General features: G+C 34.7%; 1 protein-coding gene across 7 annotated transcripts in view; it reads left to right on the top strand.

Moving 5' to 3' along the window:
* Positions 1 to 23,483, top strand: part of LOC148678282 (uncharacterized) — a 98,483-nt gene that overhangs the window by 33,194 nt on the left and 41,806 nt on the right. For 5 of the 7 annotated variants that reach the window (XM_088633162.1, XM_088633166.1, XM_088633160.1 and 2 more), the window contains exons 9-12: positions 9,249 to 9,451; positions 15,123 to 15,196; positions 17,006 to 17,909; positions 23,252 to 23,415. In XM_088633162.1, coding sequence (XP_088489288.1) covers positions 9,249 to 9,451; positions 15,123 to 15,196; positions 17,006 to 17,909; positions 23,252 to 23,415 — 1,345 coding nt within the window. The remainder of the gene's footprint in view (positions 1 to 9,248; positions 9,452 to 15,122; positions 15,197 to 17,005; positions 17,910 to 23,251; positions 23,416 to 23,483) is intronic. The other 2 variants (XM_088633163.1, XM_088633167.1) reach the window with 2 other exon arrangements.

Genomic DNA, 23,483 nt, shown 5'->3' with positions numbered 1-23,483 from the left:
GATAGGCTATGGGTTGTCCTAAATCTACAGTAAATTGATAAAATATAGTCTACGATACAGTGCCCTATTTTTCATTAGCCTCCAATTGAACTAATTACAGTACATTCCAGAATAAACTTACGCTCTGTGGCTAAAGGTCTGCACCTGTGGCTGAAAGGCTGCTGGTTCATATCCCGTGGCTGGCAGAGGAATCCTACTCTGAGTCCCTGAGCAAGGCCCTTAACCCCAACTGCTCCAGGGGTGCCATATACTGTAAATGTCTGACCCTGTGCTCTGACCCCAAGCTTCTCTCCTTGTCTGTGTGTCTCATGGAGAGCAAGTTGGGGTATGCGAAAAGACAAATTCCTAATACAAGAAATTGTATATGGCCAATAAAGTGATCTTGTCTTACAGTACACAAAGTAAAGCATTCTAAAGAATATAGTATTCTGAACGTATTCCTAGTTATAAAGGACAAGATATTCACAGAGCCTGTGAAGGCCTTGACTTTAAAGGATACAACCACACAATTCTTGCAAGGGTGTGATACAGAGATCATTCCAAGGGAAATGATGAAAGTTACTTTGATCCTGCTAGCAACTTGAAAAAGCTGTTTCATATTGCAGATGCTGCGGTGCTTTACAGTTGTGGAGCTTGAAGATGACCATTGACATTATAAACATTAAAAAGGTTGCAGATTAGAGGATGCCCATCTTGCCTCTTTGGTAGATCAGTAACCAAAGGGAATCTGAATATTTTCCAGACATTTCTTGATAGTGCACAGAGTTTGTGGCTCAACCACCTGGCTAGAAAGCTAGTTGTACAGTAGATGCCCACACCTCTTTATGTAAAAGAAGCATTTCTTATTCTCCTTTTTAAATTAATTCCCCATGCTTTGAAGTATGAATTGAAACAGTATGTGTCCAGTCAAAAATAAAGGCTTACAGTTTCAGGAAAGCAGACTATGGAGGAATGAGAGAGAACTGAAAAGAAGTGGAGTTAGGTCAAATAGATATTAAATCAGTAGAGAATAGTTGACAACAGTGCACGGACGTTCTGCTTTAAGTAGAGACCCCAGCAGTGAATAAAACATTAGAAATCAGTGACCCACATACTGTAGATTAGATCATTATAAAAATATTATGTTTAAAGCAAAATAAATTTAGATATTTTCATGTTATTATGTAATTTAATGAAAAAAGCAGTGTAGGAGTTGTGTGAATTTACTGGCACAATTTATTAATTGTAACAGTAAATTGTGTGAGATGTTCTTGGCTGTTGAAAATCAATCAACAGAATAACAAGTAGTCTGCACACAGATTCAAAATTCACATTTATCAATACATATAATGTGTACATAAAAACATTCAAAGAAATACATGAAACAATATGCCTACTGTAATGTAGGTACAAATGGCAAATCTTTTACCGAAGAGTTATCAAGATACAGTATAACTGATATCAAAATTACAAAGAGATACAAACACAAGGATTATGCATTTACTATAACATTGGTTGTACTAACATGTTAAACAGTCTCATAAAAATACTCAACATTCAGATACTCATAATTAAATATTGTTACTTAGATTAATTAAATTGATTTCAAATGTGTTAGGATAGCAATTTAATTCTCTAGATCGATAATGTTGAATTCTGAATTTTACTCAACAACTGTGCAACTCATGGAGAAGGATCCTGGTGCAGCATCAGCATGTTAGGAAGAGAAGGTCCTACTGTAGCCTCATGCTGACAGTCTGTTCTCTTGAGTAGGACCTCCTGGTTAGTGTTGAGCTGAACAAGGATAATATTCTTGCACAAAGGTGACAGCTTGGACAGAGTGAATTACTAATGGGGATAAATATTGAAATATCCAGGTGTGCTGACAAAAGTCTATGGTAGCTGGCGAGTCACAAGGCCTTGTTTCAGGTCAGACCTTGAGCAGAATTCTATGTTATACAGTATACTGTACCATTCTCTCTCCTAACTTGGTCCTTCAGGCAAAAGTTTAAGGCCCAGGGCACTAGACAACAGTAGTGGCCATCATAGGACATCCACAACAACACTTAATTATTAATAAGTATTGCTGATAAAGAAGAAAAAACAAAGGACTTGAAAACTTTAATTTCCTAGTTAAAAGAGTGACTAAGCTCCTTTCTTTATTTTTGCTTGAAGCATAGAACAGATTTATCTCAAGAATAAATCAATTAAAAGCAGAGATTTATTCAATTCTGGGGCTTAAGCAAATGTCCAACACTGACAGTCAGAAGGAATGGAACCTTTTTAGTCTTGAACTGAGAAGAATACATACATTACAGTACACGTTTTCAAAAACCTCTTTAGGATTTAAAAAGGACACCCAACTGGCACAAATAAAAACTACATGGAAGTGCATTAAACATTGAGGACAGGATGCACTTTTTCACCTATAAAGTTCTGGAAATATGGAATAAACAACTCAGCTGTGTTGTATAAGCTGATACCTTCTTAAATAGATACCTCTTTTTAAGAACGCCCAGAAAACCTGCTGTACACTGATTGTGATATACAGTACTCTATATGTGGATACCATGTTTGCTGTCGTAAAATGGAGATACAGAGCTCCAGTATGAGAGTAACATGAGATTTAAGGTCAAAGTGTGACATTTTACTTTTTTGCTTTGCAAAAAATGCATTTTGTTTTGCATTATCTTTCCCCTGTTTCTTTCAGAATTCTAACCTGAAAACCAAAATTTCTCATTATTCACTCCTACCATGGCACAGAATTGTAACAATACATAATTTGTATTACATACAGGGTTTTTTATATGGGTAGGAGGATCAGCATATTTTATAAATTTCTGAATCAGATATGTTGAAAGTGCATTTTTATGGGTTCATATTTTTCCTTTTTGTTTACATGTATAATTTTATTCAACGTACCCTACTGTGGAACACAGATAATTTGGTTATGTTTAAAAACATAGATTTAATTCCTGTAGTAACAGTACAGTTGCACAGATCAACAGTTTCTAAAAATTATAACCTTTGTTTAGATGAGTGCTGTTTCTGATTGTCAGAATGTAGTATTATCCCATGAGTAACTGCCAATTGAGACATAGATTGCAATTGAATGTTAAGGGATAGAGAATCTACAGTCTCATCATGCTTAATGAAACCTAACATCTCAAGATACAGCACTGTACATACTGGGGTGAGCAGATTTGTCCCTTATTTTAGACAAACGTGCAGAAAAATGTATTCTTTCAGAGCAGCTTGTGTGTTGTCTTTAATTAAATACTGTATTGTTTGTTTGAATTGTAGCAGTATTTTTACATAAGCTGTCAACATGGAACAGTGTTTGCAATAGAAGTTATGCTTTATTCTCACAGATATTGACCCGATTAATTCAAACAACTGTTGTATATTTTATTGTATAGATTACTTAAGCTGCCAACTTCTTTTTCTAATCTTATAAATGTATGTTTCTTATTTGTAAACGGGTTCATATTGTGATAAATGTATTATGTATTCTGTTATGTGTTCTACCTGGCTACAATGCAAATTTCCCATCTGGGACAATAAAGGAAATAAGCAAGTAGGAAAAGACTGTGGTCACAGCAATAGAAATCTGAGTCATCGTTTTCCCAGGGCTGGGTGGGAAATCTTTTCTTTAATTTAGGAATATGTATATTACCTGCAACAAAAAGCCTTTGAAGTGTCCCATTTTTACTATGAAAACCTTACCGTTTTTTTGGTTCTCTCTGCTTAGCCTGCTGGAGTAAAGAGTGAGCCTTTTGTTAAAATAACAAAGTAATATGTTATATCTCATGCCATAGAGGAAACTCTTAACTGCACACATCAGTTTGCTGTAGGAAATAATAGTATGGTAGAGCAGGATCACAGCACTATCATTGTGGCTCATGACACAGGAAATAAGAGCTTTTATCATCCTAACAAATTCGATTTTACTTCAACTGCATTTTACTTTGAAATTTTGAACAGTGTCTATTGAAAGTTTTACATTTATAATTTAGTTCTTTTAAGTTATACTAGCTATCCTTTTGTCTTGAATACAGTCCTTGAAGTTTGACATTGTAAGATTCTAGGTGGTCAGTGGTTAGTGAAATACGTGAAAGAGAGGCTTCTTTAAGTGTATACAGATTAATAAGACTTCAGGTTGGTAAGCAAACAGATCTAAAAATGTCTTAAACAATGATATATCCTATATTATGCACAAGGCAAAATAGACTAAATATAAACATTTCATATCATGCTGTACTAACACGAAGTACTTGTTAACTTAATACATAGTAACATGTCTTACAACAAAGGTGTCCTCTGTTTTACTTTCTACCATTTACATAACACCATATTTGCAGACTATAAATAGCAAGTTAACATGCAGAACCAAACTAATATGCAGAATAGGGAGCCATCAGTGTGGAGGAGTGGCTGGGGTCTGGACTCAGCCCTGGAAAAAGTCCAGAAGGGGCAAGGTTTTTAGGAAGGCATGTTACTCATATTGCTTCATTAAAATGGTCAGCTGTATAAAGTCATAAGGTACCTATTTTGGTTAAAAGAATTAGTCATATAAAATAATAATAACAATAAATAATGGATAAATAAGATTGCAGTGGGATTAAAAGGCACAGATTCTGTGTTACAGACGTAGAAAGCATAGATGCATTGTACCATCGCAAGAGCTCTAACTCTGGCTTTGAAAAATAGTCATGGTCATAGAACACCTCTTTTACCCTGCTACTTTTGCTTCCTCACTTGTCAATGTGCTAAGACATCCATCATTCATCACATATATCTCTGAAGCCATCCTCAAAAATATTGACAAATTATTATCTTTCTGAGACAACTTTGCACTTGTCATAAATGTATTGCGGATATTACAACATTATGAAATTACTAAAACTAATATGACTTTTGAGGAAAAACTCCTACTTGTTTCACAATTTGTGACAGTGAATTAAGGAGCTGACTGCAGCAAATGTTGAGGTGTCATTTTAGTTGTATCTGAATTACTTGCAAGACATTTCACATGAAATTCTTAGCTAGGTTTTACAGAGGCTTACATTTATAGTATAAGCATGTTGTATACAAAATCTGGAAATAGTTCTCTCAATGGTTTGTTTGCCAGTTTATTAAATTATTATGTTCTTATTATGTACATTTATTTCTGATACTACTATTGTTCACAAATGATATTAATTTTTACAACATAAATGTAGTTTAAATCTTAAATATGCAATATTCAATGGACATATTTTTTAAGTACTCTGTCCTTAGGTGATACATAAATATTAGGATTTTGATTTTATTACACTTCAAATTTCTTATTTTTGTTGTCTATACCAGAAAGTAAGTAATTTTGTCTTTCCTTGTATCACAGGGCTCATTTGCTACTGTGCTTTTCACAGAAGCTGATGACCCCACTGGGTACTTTGATGACTGTTAGGAATCAGTTAAACATAATGATTTACTTTCTCACTCACAGATTCTTAATATACAATATACAATATATTGATATGACACCAAAACATGCAAAACAAACCAACATGAGTAATAGCATATACAGTATCTGTGAATCAATCTGCCATGACACGAAAGGCTGACCATACACCTAGGGATAACAAAGACAAGAGTTAAAATATAATCTTTAACAAGAGTTATTGTCTTCCTCGTAGTTTATGTCATTTTCTTACAATTAAATCAATCATTCACATTCATATAAAGACAAGTAAATATGCATTTATTATAATTAAATACTTTATCAAATGTATTTGGATTAATACTTTAACTCTTGAGCATTATGGTGTGAAAAATAAAGTTTTTATACTCAAAGATCAGTTGGCCAAATGTTTCTTGATGATTTTTGAAATTCCTACTGAAGCTTTTGCCCTCTTCAGCCACATTCCTGTTTTTACAATGATGCCAAAGCTGCTTTGGCAAGGCAAAAGAAAAAATATTAATAACACTTAGATCTTAGTGTATAATAAGTCTTGCCTTAGGTGAGAGGTCTGTCCATTTGGCATTGCCAAATTCTCCCCTGTCTGACATGTAAATTACATGCTATTCTATTCTGAAGCAAGATGATTCCATGAGTGGCTATGACTGAATCCTGATTGGAGTAGAGCAGTACCTCCTAAGTTCTGCACAGATGTGCATGCTGCTCATTGATTCTGTTACAGTGACATCACTCACCTAACTGTTCAATAACATACTGTATGTACTGTAACTCTCCTTTTGGAATAGGTCATTAAGGTTAAGGTTAAACCCCAAAAAAAAACAAAATCAAACATTTAACAATTTAATTTTTAAAGCATCACATTCATTTTGTTTGCTTCTTTTTTATTCTGGCAGTGTTTAAGTGGGATAGAGACAAATGTTAATGGTATCTCATATTTTGGTATAATCATTTTGAGCATTATAAAATAATTCAATCCTATGTATGATAACTGATCAGGGTTTCTGCTCCATATGTGGGTAGACTAACATTCACAGCAGCTTCTGTTGTAAGTATACCATGTGGTAACAGCATAAGACTTTCTAAGCAAGAGGAGGTGTAGTTGTTAAATACCATGTTAACAGCGTTTTTTAAGAGCAGATTGAAAATTTGCCTAAAGAAGATACATTATTGGAGCAAATGCATGTACTGTACAAGAGCTCTTCTCAATGGAATTGATTGTTTTAGGCTCATATTTTGTGTAGTAAGGGACATTTTCAAATCTGATGAATGCAGCATTCATTGACTGTTTGGAGAATTGCTCTGTTTAAAACCAGCTAGTGTTGGGTTCGGATTCCTACAGTACTTAAAGATTTTTTAAATACATGCCTGTGTTTTGGGGCCCAAGTGAAATGAAGAGAGTAATAATTTCACCCAACTTCAATTTTTTTTCAGATAGCTTTGGCAGCTTAGTTTATTGCATAGTTCAGGATTTGTCAGTCCAAAAGTGAGTCGAAGTACAAATGGGTAGAAAACCCATTCCATTGGTTCAATCTCTCTAGTTTGTTGTTTCAAGTGGAAGTAAAAGTATAGACTGTCAAAACTGGATAGTTATTCTAACCCAAACCATAGGCTGGACTGAAATATGAAAAGTGTTTTTGAGCTTATTGAAAATTTTGCTAATAATGAAACATGAAAAAAAGGTTTTTTTCAAGAGAATTGTTTTAGGCTTATATTTTGTGTAGTAAGGAACATTTTCAAATCTGCTGTATACAGACTTCATAGACTGTTGAGAGAATTGCTCAGTTTAATAGCCTGCTAGGGTTATCAATCCCATGGTACTTAGATGTTTTTTTATCTCATGGCTGTATTTTGGGGCCCAAGTGAACTTAAGGAAGAGTAATACTTTTCATGCAACTTGAATTATTTTCTTTTGGATACATTTGGCTGCTTAGAGTTTATTGAATAGTTCATGAATTGTAATTCCAAGAGTGAGTCAAAATAAGTGTGAAGAAAATGTGTTCCATTGGGTAAAGTCTCTCTATTTTGTCATTTCAAGTGGTGGTAGAAGTATAAATAGTATCATAATTGGATAGTTCTTGTAATCCTAAACCTAGACTGGCCTGAAATACATGGTCATTTCAATACCACGTTAATTGCGTTTTCCAACTGATTGAAAATTTGCCTAAAGAAGATGCATTATTGAAGCAATCTTTGTCATTTTAAGTATAGGCCCAGAAGTATCAATAAAGTCAAAATTGGATGGGTCTTGTAACCCTAAGCCTGGTCTGGACTGGTCTGAACTGCATGGTCATTTAAAACCATGCTAATCAAATTTTTCTGCTGAAAAGTTGCCTCAAGAAAATACATTAGTGAAGCAAATGAATTTACAAGTGATCTTAAAAATGAGGGTGTAACACATGCTTTTCGGCTCATATTTTGTGTATAGTATATGCTTGGGGTCAATGTTTTTTCTCTGCAGAGATTGTTGTTCTCTGGGCCGTTTCTCCCATCTCATCCGTGGAAGTCTGTATTTTTCTCAGTGTAGTTATTCTTTACCTCTCTGACCAAGGTCCCTCTTCCTCTGTTGCAAAGTTTCAGAGGATAACCTGCTCTAGGATGAGTCTGAGTGGTTTACTATTCTTCACACTTTCTAATGATGGACCGGACTGTGTTCCTGGGAACTCCTCTGAGCTTTCAACAATCTAGATATGTTTCTATTCCCCTTGTTATGCCAGAGTTTTCCAAGTGCTGTTGTGGTGGAAGCGGAGAGGATCTGAAGGCAAAGGCAGGCAGATAAGCAGGACTGTGTGAGGGGTTTTGCTTGGGGTGGAAGCCAAGTGACCAGGTGGACCAGCTGATCAGAAGCAGCTAAGAGTTGGTGCTGTAGAATAGGCTGGAATGAAGCTGCAGTGAGGGATGCTGAATGATCATCTGGAATTAAGCAGGCAATTCAGAAACAGTGCCGTAGGACCAGCTGGAATTAATCTGCTGTACAGAAAGACTGGCTGGAGTGAAAATTAACTGCCAACTACCTGGCTCAAGGAAACTCAACACTGTCAGAGCACTGTTCCTGTCGGGTAGGTAGATAAGCCCTGAAGGTCAGTTGTACAGACAGCTCTTTGGTCTTCTCTGACGTGCACTGTGAACTGAGGGATGTTATATACTGTAGACATGTATATTTCTGTATCATGTAATTTAATTTGAACAGACCACAGGTGGACTTAATTCAAAATCTATAGTGATCTTACAAGGAAATTATATGTACCTTGGCTCAGTTTGGATTGTCATAGCAAAGGGTGTGAATAATTATCAAATCAAGACATTTCAGTGTTTTATATATTTTTTTAAAATCCACACTTTGTTTTCCACTTTGACATTATAGAGACAGTAAAGCAGTGACAAAAAAATCCCATTTCTTTTTTTCTGTTTGAATTAGCAACATAATGAGATGTGAAAAATCCAATTTGTATACTTTCTATATATGTGCTTGAACAGTATAGTATTTAAATCTCTTTGTATTTTTGTAAACTTGGTAAAGGCATTCTTCAATGAAGTCATGTCTCTACATAGTTTTGTATGATCTCTACAACTTATCAAAAGATATTCAAACATATACTGTACCTTGATTTTATTTACTGAAAGGGAAATTAGGCAGCTTATGTCTGGTGGTACTGTTATAGACTGTGTTCTTTGCATGTAACTTTCAGCCTTATAGTTAAAATAAGTATCTTAAGTGAAAACAATCATCAAAAAATAACTTGACTGAAAAAGAAACAAAAATGATTTTTCAAGTGAATAGGATACTGAAGCTACTCTTTCAATTCAACAGGAGGAAAATCATACTGTGACTGGAGAGGCCTCATGTCCCAAAGCTCTCTGAGAGCCCCTCCTGCTGAGAAGACAAGTATTCCTGCTGAGTCTTTGAAGTTACTAAGAAAAGGAACAGAAAAGGAGTCCTCATTCCAAGAAAAAAGGGTAACATCAGTGTTTTATGAAGTTACACCGCCTACAAAGGAGATTTCAAAACATAAGGTTTGTCACAGATGAATCCCCTTTTTATGTACAGCATCAGTACATCAAAATCAGGGGAATTATCTCTCATTTTACCCCAATTATCCCCATTACAAATAATGCATGGGTTGTATTATAAATAGGATACTTAACAATAGTGTGATATTCCCATCTCCATATGTGCTATAATACATCCCATAGCTTTCTCCATAGTGTTTTAAATCTATAACTTATGTAACGATTTAAACTAGTTTATAGATAAATATTGCTTTGACACTAACAGCTTGTGTTACACCCTCAGCTTTTGAGATGATTTTCATAATATTGTAAATCAAATCCTACAGTTTGATTTTACCAGGTAAAACTGTGAATTAGTATTAATCACAAATTAAAATCTGTGCTTTCAGCTATATACAACTGTAGATGTACTGTAACTTACAAAAGTTGTTCTTTCTTAAATTATCCTAAATTAGTCTTGATTTTGTTTTCTTTTCAAAAAGTGCAAGTTAATTTTTAATTACTTTAGCTCATTAGTTCTTTTGTATAGCAAGTGGTATGGTACTTTCTAGATTAGATTTCTAGATATGCTTCATATTAATTATGCACCCTTCCTGAATGGAATTAATGTGTTCAGTTTTTTTTGTTTAGTTTATTACAGTAGCTATGCTATGTAAATACTGATGTAAATGTATTTTATGGGTTCTGTCTTTTTGTAACTGTATGTGTAAATATGTATATGTATAAAGTAAATACAGCAAATATTTAGGAACACAAAAGAAAGTTAATAAGTATGCAACATTTGCTACACTCTTTGATAGAACCCTTCTACACTTCCCTAAGGTTGTATTGTATAAACAGATTAGAAATTCAGCTGCTTCTTTCACCTAAAACGGTTTTGAAGGAGTCATAACTGCAAGATCAACTACTGTATACCTAAAAGAAATAATACAGTATGATGAATTACAGAACTCAAAGCAAGTTAGAGGAAAATGCTCACTTACTTGCCAGACCTAATGTCTAAAAGATCATTCAACAGCTTTGGCAAAACAGAACCGTAAGAAAAGTTTCTCGTGGTTCATCTGTCTGAAAAAAGACCAAAGAACACAAATCACGTGTAGGGAGTTAGGATTTTCAAACTAAATCTTCCAACCCCTTAAAAGTGAGCAGTAGAATTTTGTTGTATTTGGAGTATACACTATATTAACAGAGATGTACTCTGGATCAGATATACAGTAGCATGTCACATGAGAGCACTGGGCCTCGTTATTGCTCCATCTGATACTGTAAGCCATTGTTATTGTACTGTATACAGTATGTCATCTGTAGTTGTGAGTTTGACCATGAGGAAATGCAGATAAAGCTGGTACTGACTAGTTGTTTTCATGGAGGTTAATTTATCTAGTAGGTTTCTTTTTATCTGTTCTTACTAAACTTCATCAGTAATGGGTATAACATAGCAAAAGACTGAAAGGACAAACCACGTATACAAAAATCTATATCATATGATGCCATTTTTATTCTGAATTGAAACTAAAACTACCAGAAAATGAATTCAGTTCACTAATGAAAATAGGGTACTAATAAGGAACATACTGTAATTCAATGGAACACAACACCTACATTTCTAACATAAGACTTTTCCTATGAGGAGTATCTTTTTAAGACACCCTGTCCACTAACATTACTGTTAGCTGGAAAAGATCTGGATTACTTTGCTAAAACCTGGGAATTAGAATAGCAATCTGAATAGTAATACTGTATAGTCTATTTATTCTATTCATGCACAAAATAAATATCGCTACAGTGTATACTGTATGAGATAGCAGAACCTTTATCCCTGGTTCGATTTGGAGGCTTTAAACAATGAACAATTGCAAATAAAATACATTTGAATTGTGAATCTCAGCCTTCCTAATAGGCTGGGGAAAACTATGGCAAAATCACTGGAGAATGTAATCCAGATGCTTCACTACCAAGAATCACAAACTCAATTGAAGATACCCTTTTCAAGGGTGCTTGTGTCATAATTCAGTGTGACATCCACAGCGGCAGGGTTCAGCCAGCTTTTAATGTGGCACTCCACTGATGTTCAGGAATGGCCAGGCTTCCATGCATTATTGTTATTATTGTTGTACACATCACATTTTGGCTAGACAATGAATTTTCAGGACAATCGATAAGCATTGAATGTCCCATTTCACAGCCTCCGTGCTATTATATGCATTACATACTCTTCCTGCTGCAAAGACCTAACCTAAATCAGCTAAGGCAAGACATTTCATCTGATTGGTAATGTGACACTGAATGGCTGACTGCTACGTTTTCTCAATTGACAAGAAATGGATAAATGCCTGACAGATGTATTTGTGAATATTCTAACTTTGCCAAAAAATCACTTCATAAAAATAATGAACTGTTAAAATTTAAACAAGGTTTGAGAAACTCCATCTCTTACACTTTTATGTTCCTTTTTCTATTCTCAGTGATAAGTGAATAAATATATATAATGTGAAAGTATATAATTTTAATTAAGCAATGAGACAACTTGTAATTTTTTTTTATTTATAAAGCATTTTATAAGCATTTCTTTGGTAAAACTCCCTCTAATAAAATATTCACACAAAGACAGCTTAGGTCACTCAAACAATTTGCAGTGCTAACAGTTCAGAGATTATTTATGCACACATTTCTAAACATTTGATCAGTTGTGGTTTGTAGTGAAGTTTGCTAATTTCTGTGTATTGTTCTGCAGATATACACAAGTGGAAACAAAACACCAATACATTGATTTTCAAAGGAATATAAGCCCTAGATTTATCTTTTTAAAATTACAGGTTGAGAATCCCTTACCCGAAATTCCTGGGACCGAAAGTATTGCGGATTTCGGATTTTTTCGGATTTCAGAATATTTTTATATTGATTGCATCTATAAATTGGGACAGCTTGGGGATGGGACCCAAGTCTAAACGGGATATCCATTTACATTTTATAATATAGCTTATACAAATACCCTGAATGTAGTTTTATATAATTTTTAAATAATTTTTTAAACATAATACCATCAGAAAGGTAAGATATTAGTCACCACCTACGATGTCATGTTTTGATTAAAAGGTTACAGTACATGTACGCCATTTGTATTTAATTTTTTCTATACAGGTATTAAGTTTTATGTGAGGTATAAAAACAAAGCATTGAATATGATTACAGGTAAATAAAATGAAAACTCATATCAGCGCACAACAGCTGTACGTGGTGGAACCATCCCGCACTTTGTGGAATTTTCTATTTGTGGCGTGTCATGTCAGCATTCCAAAAAAGGTTTTCGGATTTTGGAATTTTGGATAAAGGATTTTCAACCTGTATAACTAATATTAAATTACTGATTCAAATAGCTTCCTACTTTGTAGCATCTTTTATCCCAAACATTCTAAAACACTTTTTCTCACAATTCCTCAGAGTTCATCATTTATGCATACTGAGAAGTCAGTGATGAGCCTGACATCAGAAAATAATCACTTTAAATGCAGTCTTTTAACACTGCCAAGGGATGTGGTTCACACATCGTTGGCAAAGCTCTAACCTGAGCCAAAACAGTCCTCACATCATCAGCTGCACAACAGCTACACAAACCTACAGTAGAACAACATCCAATTTCCCTCTGCTTCAACCTTATTTTTAATGGCCTTCTAAATAGCCAAAGCCATCAGGCAAATCTTTTTAATTTTACATAAGGGCACTTGCCGGAGCCACCAATCATTTTATACCACCTAATCTACACAACCTTTTGTCCAGAGTTATCTTGACCATTCAACTGCCATCCATGCAAGGTACTTGTCACTGCAGTAGAAGCTGTTGTATCACCTGCTAATAAGGTAATACCTAACCAGCAGAACACATAATACTGTATACTGTATACATGGTCCCTCTAGACATTTCATCATTATCCAAAGAGCATCATAATGAATATCCTATGCATCATAATGAATTCTTATTAATTGCATTTCTTGCATAGAGTACCCTCCAATTTACATCAGTAAAACTGTCTGACCTTTTCAGGGAACAAAGCAAAGCAATATGGACTTCTCCAGACACAAAAGAGCTCCTTATTTTACCTGTCCATGTCATGACTACACTGACCTTACCCAGAGAATAAAAGACTATTACTATAAAGACATACAGTAATTGGTCTTAGATTTGGTTCACACATACCAAGCATATTCCATTGATTCCATTGATCACATTCATTCACACATTCCAATGATCATTCAATGACTGAATTATCTCTTCTTAATCTAATCATTCATTTACAGATTGCTGTCTTGCACAACTCTCAGTTTAATTATGCCTACTCATTCTCCCCTTTCCTTTTACTCATATTTCCATTTCCTCCCCTTTCCTCCCACCACCCAACAGTGTGTTTTACTGTTCTTACTTTTTCATTGTGGGGTTATTTTTTTCATTTTATATTTATACAGCAGAAACTGGAAACACAAAATTACTGAATTCCAGAAACAAGGACAATATAGACTGTTTTAAACATATCCATAAAAATACACCATGATTCAATAATAACATTTTCTCAACTCATCTGGCAGAATCCTATGGAATATCTTTAAGAAATAAACCAATGCTGTACTGCATCTAAGATCTGTCACAGAATCAAATAATCCAGCTACATGATAGACTGTATTAAATATAGATTAAATGTATTTAATATAGTAATATATTTAATAATTAAGCTTAAGCAAAATATAAATCTATAAACTCCAGGTCTGACAAAAAGGGACAAGTGAAACAAGCCAGGGTCGTGCCATGTTTTTGGCTAATGTAAGAAATACAGTATGAAAATGTGTCCATTAAAGAATAAATTCTACTGATACATTTAAGAGATACATTGAATATTTTAGTGTTAGTGTTAGCAGCCATATCACCCTGTAATATGGCTACCTAATAATCCCCATCTGTGAATTGGCTTCATTACACTGCTCTCCTCCCCACTGATAGCTGATGTGTGGTGAGCGTTTCTGGTGCACTATGGCTGCCGTCGCATCATCCAGGTGGATGCTGCACATTGGTGGTGGTGGAGGGGAGCCCCCATTATCTGTAAAGCTCTATATAAGTGTAGGCAATTATTATTATTATTAGAAGAGGATGACATCGATATATTAGAATGAAAATAAATATACTGTAAGTAAAAGGTAAAATTGTGAAAAATAAGACAATTGAACCTTCTCGTAGGAAAAAAAGGAATATTTAAATGTAGTTTATGCCATCTATACAGTATATTTATGGAACATTACTTATAAAAAGAGTTTAATTTTCAGCTAGCTTTCAGAAATATTTAGAAAATTTGGCTTTACCTTCCTCAGTTTATCTTCTTTTTTTTAAGCTTGGCCTTATGAGTTCTTCATAAATATAGTTCCAAAAAACACGACATGAAAAAATTCTGCACTGTCACAATCATTTTTAAGAAGACCATGTTTAAATTTGGTGGGCTCCATTCTTTCAGTATGATTTATTTCCTTTGTTGTAATCTTGTTTATAATCTATAAAAATAAAAGTATTTTTTTCCTAGTTTTTGTTCCGTATAGATTTATGTGATGAACAGTATACATTATAGCAGTGTCTGCAAAGCTGAGCTCACTACTTCCTCAGCTCTATAATTTGATATATGCAAGTGTCATTGCAGGTGAAAAAGCCCCTGAGGACTCCTGAAAGTGGCAGGCTGATGAGCACACCAGGGAGAGTTTCCCTGGAAGCAAGGTTCTTTACCTCATTGTCTTTCTATCACTACTAGCTTCTCCCTATTATAGGCACATTATTAATCAGGAGGTATCTGGTGTACAAAATGCAGCAGAAACTCATTTTTATCTGTTGTTGACTGAGATTTTCCAAATTGAATCAAACAAAGATGATTGCAGCATTTATAAAAAAAAACAGCAATATGTTACTTTTGTTCCAAAATTTGAATAATTACCTGTATGAGCTATTCAAATCTTACTGATTTGGTTTTCAAAATAGCACATTCTTTGGGTTCAAAAGTTAATGTTTGATTTAAAGATGTCCTACAGTGGACACAAACTGTGTTATGAGATTAACTTGCAAAAATAAATCATTTAGTGTCCAGGAGCTCCAGTATGATACAGATACAGTACATTCACTGTGCTATATTTCAAATCTAAGAATGTTAATATACTGTACAAGTACCCATACTGTTTCTCATATTTGTTGGTCTTATTTAGTCAGATCCTGTTATCAATTACATTGGAACAAAGCAAAAAATAAATGATGTCTTTTGTTTTATAAAGCTTCTATCTTTTTAATTGAGCTTATGAAAAAAGCAAATGTTCTGTTTCAAGTCGGTAAGTCTGAAAATGATTAAAAAAAACCTCACACTACAGTAAGGAAGAATCGTAATGGATTTCTAGGTGTTGGAGAGTTGAAGTTCTCCCATTACCTGATGTTCTATTTCAGTCGTGCCTCATTAGTTACAGTATCTCGAGCATACTAAGGGATTTGCAGTAGAAGACAGGAGTTAAATAAGTCTCAGCAGGTTTGCAAATTTTGAAAGATGTGTATGGTAAATTGTATAATTATCTAATAACAATTACACAACATGTAGCATATCCATGAAGCAATGTCTGTGAAACAGACAAATATAAATAATGTGTTTTATACACTTCATGAACTGTAAGTGCATATAATAAGAATGGGTGTCATAAAAAAGTCTTTTTTATATGCAGTATAACTCACCGGAACAATTGTATTGAAAGAATACAAAAGAAAAGGTGATTTGTGAGTGAATGTTACATTTTTAACATGAGACTGATTATAAACATATGTAATCTATAACTAAAAAGGCAAAAATAAATAAAAGTAACAGTTCTAAAGCAAATGCCTTAGTTGTGCATACTGATCAACTGTAGTTTTACCACATAGTGAAGACAAAGATGAGTGACCAAATGTCTAGAGTTACTGTACATGCAGCACTGAGTACTTATACAGTATGGTGGCAGGGGGACATTTTCATCGGGAAAGTTTGCAATAAAAATCTAACAATATTTGTGTACTGTTAAGCACTTTCTCTTGAGAAGGCTCATAAAGTTTGACATAGCTCTCTGATTTGTACTGTTTCTTTCCTATCCATTTCTACTTGATTAAAATTGTTCAGGTGACTCTTTAATTATAATACATAGACTAAACCAGAGCACAGTGTCTCATGGAGCCAGAGCTCAATGTTGTCAAGTCCCCACTGTAGATGCAACTAGAGGCTTACCCACCACTCTATGCCATTGCATACAGTATACTAATACAGCATATACTGTACAATAACTGCAACATAAAATAAATATGTATATACAGTAGATATTATGGTGTCTTTGTATCCTTGAACAATTAACTTACCCTTTTCTTTGGTTAATTTTGAACAACCAACTCAAATTTTCATATTTATTGTGGAAAATCTGACAGGGGGGCATTAGTATAGATTAACTAAGAAAGGCTTTTCTTAATGTGTGAAAGAATGTTTTCTTTTCCCAAATTTTAAGCGTTCCTTTTTTCTCTTTTGTTTAGCCTCGTGACTTTAAAGAGAGAAACACGTCCACAGTTATTTAATGGAAGCAAAACGGGTGAAAAGAACAATGTTTTGGATTTTTCCTGTAACTCACAGAGCAATATCAATGAACTTGAAGTTGAGGCAGCATCTGAGAGCAATATGGATAACTCTGAGGAACTGGCAAAGCTGCTGGGCATGGGAGCTCATGGCTGCGAAAAGATGAAAAATGGCAAGGCTGTATTACAGGCTTCCCAGGGAGTCAGCATTGAAACTGAAAATCAGATTGTATCACTACCTCATGAAAGCAAACCCTTAACAGAAGAGTCCTGTGAAAAAAACAGCAATTTTATGAATGACAGACCAAAAAGACCGTCACTTTCTTCTGGAGATTTTAAGTCTTTGTCACAAGAAATCAAATATTTTGACAATATGAGCAACACTGTTCCCATGGATAAAGTAATATCAACTGAAACCTACACAGAAAAAAAGCCCTGGCAGAAAGTGATTGAGCAGCAAGTACAGTTTCCTTCCTTTATGTCATCAGCTGTAATAGGCTCAGACTGTTGTATTGAAGCCAAAGATGCAATTCCTACAGATGAAAAGATCCTTTGTGATAATCAACATCCTGAGATGACTGGGCAAGTCTGGGAGAACATTACTGCAGAAGAAACAAGGAATCACAAGGATAATCTATGTCATATTGAAGATGATTGGAGAAAAGACAATAGCAAAAATGCAAAAAGCAGTACTGAAGAACTTTTACAAGATGTATCACAGATATCAACTATTAAAACATGCATTCCTGAATTCTGCAAGGGGAACAGTGTGATAAGAAAAACAAATACAAGAGCTATTAAGCAGAGTACAAAGAGCATAATGACAGGAAAGTCTGTAGCTACTTACCTTCAGACTAAAAACCAAGTAAGTACTCTACTCAATTATAGCCAAGCTATTACGAGCTATTCCATGATTTTTAACTGTACAGAAAGGTTTTTTTGTAATGGAGGTCTCTTTGCTTTTTTAATGAATAAGCGATTCTAACCCATACAGTATGTGTATGGTAATACCAACCAATCATGGAAAAATGGTACATGGCTGTAATTAAAAAGTGATTTACAGACATGGTTTTAAATGCAGTATTCTATAATGAATTTTTACCATTATGATTTGTAAGAATGTTTCTTATTAAAGATGTTAGCAGATGTTATTTAATAGCACTATTAAAAAAAACAGGCAAGATCACAAACTTTGATGCTTGCACAATCTACCCCACTTACACACAATGTGTACTGTTCATGTACAGTTCCAGCCATTCAGAATGCGCACAGGATACTGCAGTAGTTTGCAGTTCAGGGGCTGCACTACTTTGTAAAACTGCAAGGTGGAGCAGTGAAAGCTTAACGTGGCATTTGGAACATTTGGGCTATTGCCAGAAAATGCCTGGTTTCGAATACCAGTCAATGCTGAGGGACAATCTCTTTCCAATTATAGAATTTAAGTTGTATACTGTTTAGACTTTGAATTGTATGTACTGTATGTGGTCATATTGTGTTTAATATTTTGTAAATTACATTGAAACATCTTTATTACATTTCACTAAGTCCTTGAATGACATAAGTAATTTTATTTAATTAATTGATGAACTGACAGTGCTAGCTGAAGATCATCTTTGTCGCAGCACCCCAAAATGGTCTACAAAACATCAGTGCAAATTTCAAAAACAGAGTTAAGAGTAAGTCAGTTCAGCAGCAAATTTTCACAGGAACTGAGCAAAATGTGTACAAAGCATGGAACTAATAAGGAGTACAATGATGCAGTCTTGTTTCTGTTTGATCAAGCGGATCTGGTTATGTAGTGAATGAAAAGCACATACAGTAGGATAATTGGTGTTGGAACAGGTGGCAGCACTGGCAGGATTGAGGAAAGGGGATTGATGAACCAATGAAAGTTGGGGCCATGGATATGGTGGGTTAAATGCTTGACCAGACAGAAAAAAGGGAAGGAGGGAGAGCTACTGTAAGTGAGCGGGGTTAGGTGAAGAGAAATAAAAGGAAGGGAGAAGGGGAAGCAAGTAGCTGTTAGGACTTCTGGGGAGAGGTAACAAAATCAGGAGACCTGAAAGAAAGGAAGCAGACATGGCAGGAGCAGGGCTGCATGTTTTCCAATGAAGAGTTTGAGGTTGAACGGGCAAGAAAGCAACAACAGTCATGGCTTGTAAGAGATAAATGTGATACAGTAAATTATTAGTAATACTGAATGTGAAACATCTGTTTCTCACAAGACACAAAACGCTGAATGCTAGAAAAGGTCTGTAGCCAGGGAGCATTTACAGTATATGTAGAGGGAGTAAGAACAAAGTTATAATTTGACCTCCCCAAAAATGTATGTTAAATAAACACCATATATTTATTACAGCTTTAATCAACACAAGGATTTAAGACTATAACTACTGATCATAATCTGTGCTTTGTTTTAAAAAACATCTAGATTGGGGGGTGTCAAACATATTGCCAGGTCTGACCTGCTATGTTGCTTGTTTGGACTGTGTGGAAGTTGTGGTCAGGGCCATTAACTGGTATTTTGTGTCTTTGCCTGCACAAAAAGCATGAACACTTGGTAGTGTGTCTGAAACTGTCATACATACTGTTCCTTGCGCACTCTGTGGTTGTCAACCATTATCTTATCACAGCGCCCCCAATTGATGAGATCACAGAATTGGACAAGGGGTTATTTTTGACTCTGAGAGACCCATGCACACACTTCCAATAAACCCTTTCTCTAAATTTTGTAGCAAGCTCGGGAACTGCACCTAGTATCTAGTGTTTTTATGGTCTCAATATGGTATTTTTAACAAAGTAATAAGGACATTGTAATTTTGTTTGACAATAAAAATAGAATATTGTTCTGTGGAGAAGTGGAGACATTGATTACTCTTGTAGAAGGGGATGGAAAGCTGATGAGGTATGTTTGATTTGTACAACAGGCAACTGCTTCCCAAAGATCACTTATATTAGCTGTAGAAGTGACTTTTTTGCTTCTTCTTGCAAATAACTAGCAGATAGGGTTCAGCATTTTGGTTTATTTCTTGTCATGCAATGTCCCTTTTACCATTTCTATTTCAAAGTCAAAATACTAAAACTGCTAATTATGAAACAAGACAAGCTATTTTTCATTAATTATTACAGATTCGTTTTATCAGTACCACAAGTCCCTAGTTCACAGGTAATGCAGGTTAATAATCCTAAATATAAGATATAATCCTACAGTATGTATAATATTTGCACTTCAATCCTACAGTTTCCTGATTGACACATACTGTATACACCCATCTCTTGGTTTTAGTTTTTTATTTCCTCAAAACTGTAATGTGAAATGTTGAATAATGAAAATGAATCCCATTCCTTTATTTGCAAAAGCTTATGACTCATTCTTGATATCTAGGAAATTACACAGTATTACTCATTGTTACAAAATTGTCAAAATAAGAACACCATTGTGTATCTACGATAGATATTTATCCAATTTTACAGTACAGTAGTTAACAAGAAACAAATTGTAAAATGGCACAGCTCAGCTATGTTCAAAGCAATGCAAATGCTTTTTTGACAGCTTACCATTATCATGCTTTTCAAGTTTTACATACAGGGGAAATAATGACCTTATTTTCTTTGATTTTGCAACACTACAAGTATTTGCAACATACAGTACTTTACCAAATTGATTTTAAAATAAAACCATAAAAATCACTAAATGAGATAAAATGGAAGTAGCATAAAAACAGCAACAATTCATAAATCAAGTTATAATACAATTTATTTACTGTATATTATACTGTATATAAATATAGTTAATTATATGTATTATTGTACTGTAAATTTATGTAGTGTACAATAATCATAAATATATTGTAGCGCTTTCGGGTTCAAGTGGGTATGGCCCTCACCGCTGCCACCTCAGGTAGGTCCTCCCTTTAGCTCAGCTGGCTGGTTCCCTGTTAAGCAACACAAGAGGCCTGGGTTTGAGTCCCCAGCTGTGGGGGGGCCGACCTGAGGCAGCAGTGGCGAGGGCGCATACCTACGAGAACCCAAAAGCACTACAATATTTTAAATAATTGTGGTTAATAGTGATAGAAACATCCCATACTCATACAAGTAAATTATGCTAAATTGGCAGTGAAAATGCAATGATTGCTTATGAATACTGAAGGGGGTGTACAGTATGTTGTTGAAAAATAAAAGCCCAAAACACAAAACACTGCTGTAGCGTATACACTGTAGCTTGTAATAAAAAAAGAGGAAAAATCAACCCAGCTGTGCCTCCTAATGTTATATAGAAAACTAAGTTCTCTTTTTTCGATGGGTTCCCAAAACCCAAAGTTTCAAACCCACAAAATATATTTTCTCTAGGATATATTAAAAAACACCTCAAATGCATGGAAACCAATCTCTCTTCACTAATAAAATTGTCCTACAATCTTGCAAGATTCAGAAAAAATATTTCACAATTTAAAAAGAAATAGTTTCAAATAAAACTACACACTGGAGAGATCTCAAAAAAGACAATTACAGCCTAAATCTACCAGTTGAACAGGCCTACTCTCACCACGTAAAACCACTTTCGGACCAGAAGGTCAATATGACAATCTTTCAACACTAACACAGCAACCAGGCTTACCCCTTACAGCCCAAAACAATTGGCAAAAAGATGTTTCTCTAGGTACAAGCAGCTTGTCCTAGTATTAAACCAAAGAAAAACAAAACCAAGAAAGAAATGGTTTTGTTTTCAGGTCTGCATATGCTTGTACGAAGTACTGTAAATGTACCTTCCTAAATGTACATCTCTATATCCTCACAGTTTTGCCTAACACTAATGAAATCAGCGTTGTTGGTGGCAGATTTCAAGGAGTCAATGAACTGATACTCGTTGCAAAAGGTGTGTAGAGGAGCAGTGTACAAGGCATGAATTAGATTGACAGAGTAGGAAGGAAAAAGGAAGCACACCACAACACGTACAGTAGCATTTTCCATGGGTTGCCACACTACTGAAATTACAGCAGCTGGTGGTAAACTTACTGTGCCCCCTATGCTTGTCCATGTTAGAGTGCAAATAACTAATACAATATATAATGCTATTTAACTGTCATGCCAAATAATTTGAGAATTTATTGTACCATGTAATCCACTTAAATGGAGGTTCTTAATAGAGGTTCAAGGGGAATGACAATTACCAAGTCTTTCAGCCCCTTCTATTCTAAATCATAATCATTCCTAACGTAGTTTCTTAAAGATACTGTATTCTGTATATAACAAGCAAACTCCCTGCTTTCTACAGTACGTTTTCCAAATTTTGCCTCATGAATCCCTTTTCATTCCCAAGTACACCCTTGCTGCTACCCCTTGGTTAACTCCTCACTCTGCATGGGGGTCCCAGACTTCTAGTGCTTTGGCTAGAGGGATGGCCTTCTGCCAAGCTGGCTTTGAAAAAAATGTTTTTATGCAAGTGATCACCAAACATCCTCAAACACTTTTAATTTTTTGGTGTCATTAGCCCTTGCAAAAGTAACTTTAAATAAATATCTGGCCCACTATAACAAATTAGTTTGACACCCATGATCAAGATGAAGAACCTTAATGGAGGACACTGCTTTTGCAATTTCAGAACATTCGTTTTCTGATGTTTTCATAGAACTATTAATAACCAATTGGGAGTATTATGTAAAATGCTGTAAAGTATATAATTATTGTATATTATTTTTTAATTTTCTTTATTTACCATTATTAGTTGATTTTAAGGCACTTTTTACACATGGATATTTTAAATGAATGTTCTGTATGTCATTACATATGATAATTATGGTAATAACCAGCTTTTGGCTTTTATTCAACAGTATTGTCATTTTTTAGTTCAAAATAGTCAGTCACTGTTGTGGACCTACTGTACCAAATGGTTACAATGTTGGACATTTCCTACAGTATCCAATGCTGTTGAGTAGCTTTTAATATTCTTATTAGTGACATAAAATGTTTTGGTTTGACTCATAATGATCATTAAGCAGTAAGAACAGGTTACTCTGATTTTGTTCAGCTGTTCATCGATGTTCATCTGTAGAAATGGAACCACTAACTGATCACTTGCATTGGTATTACGTGGATCTTGTATATCAAGATCTTTATGTTAGGCCCTACTGTATATTTAAGATAGGTACAGTATGTTAAGCTATCAATTAATGTTAATATGCCTTAATGGTGATTTGTTTTTTTTAGGATACTCAGTTAAAAGTAATAATGCTAAATGAAAACACTGTTTCAAGTCTTAATAGCAAATGCATTTTCGAAGAGTCTGGTACTCCTGGGGCAGAAAAGATAACCATTTCTGAAAATAGGGACCTGCCGCTAGAGAAGAAAGAACAAACATTCACTCTCCAGAGGTAAAAGTGAAAATGTTTTTTTTTTTGTAATACTGAGGTATTACTACAATAAAGCGTTTAATTATGAC

Source organism: Lepisosteus platostomus, chromosome 1, assembly GCF_059453375.1.
Source record: "Lepisosteus platostomus isolate fLepPlt1 chromosome 1, fLepPlt1.hap1, whole genome shotgun sequence".
NCBI lineage: Eukaryota > Metazoa > Chordata > Actinopteri > Semionotiformes > Lepisosteidae > Lepisosteus > Lepisosteus platostomus.
The sequence above is the reverse complement of the archived record's forward strand: the minus strand, read 5'-3'. Positions and strand labels throughout refer to the sequence as shown.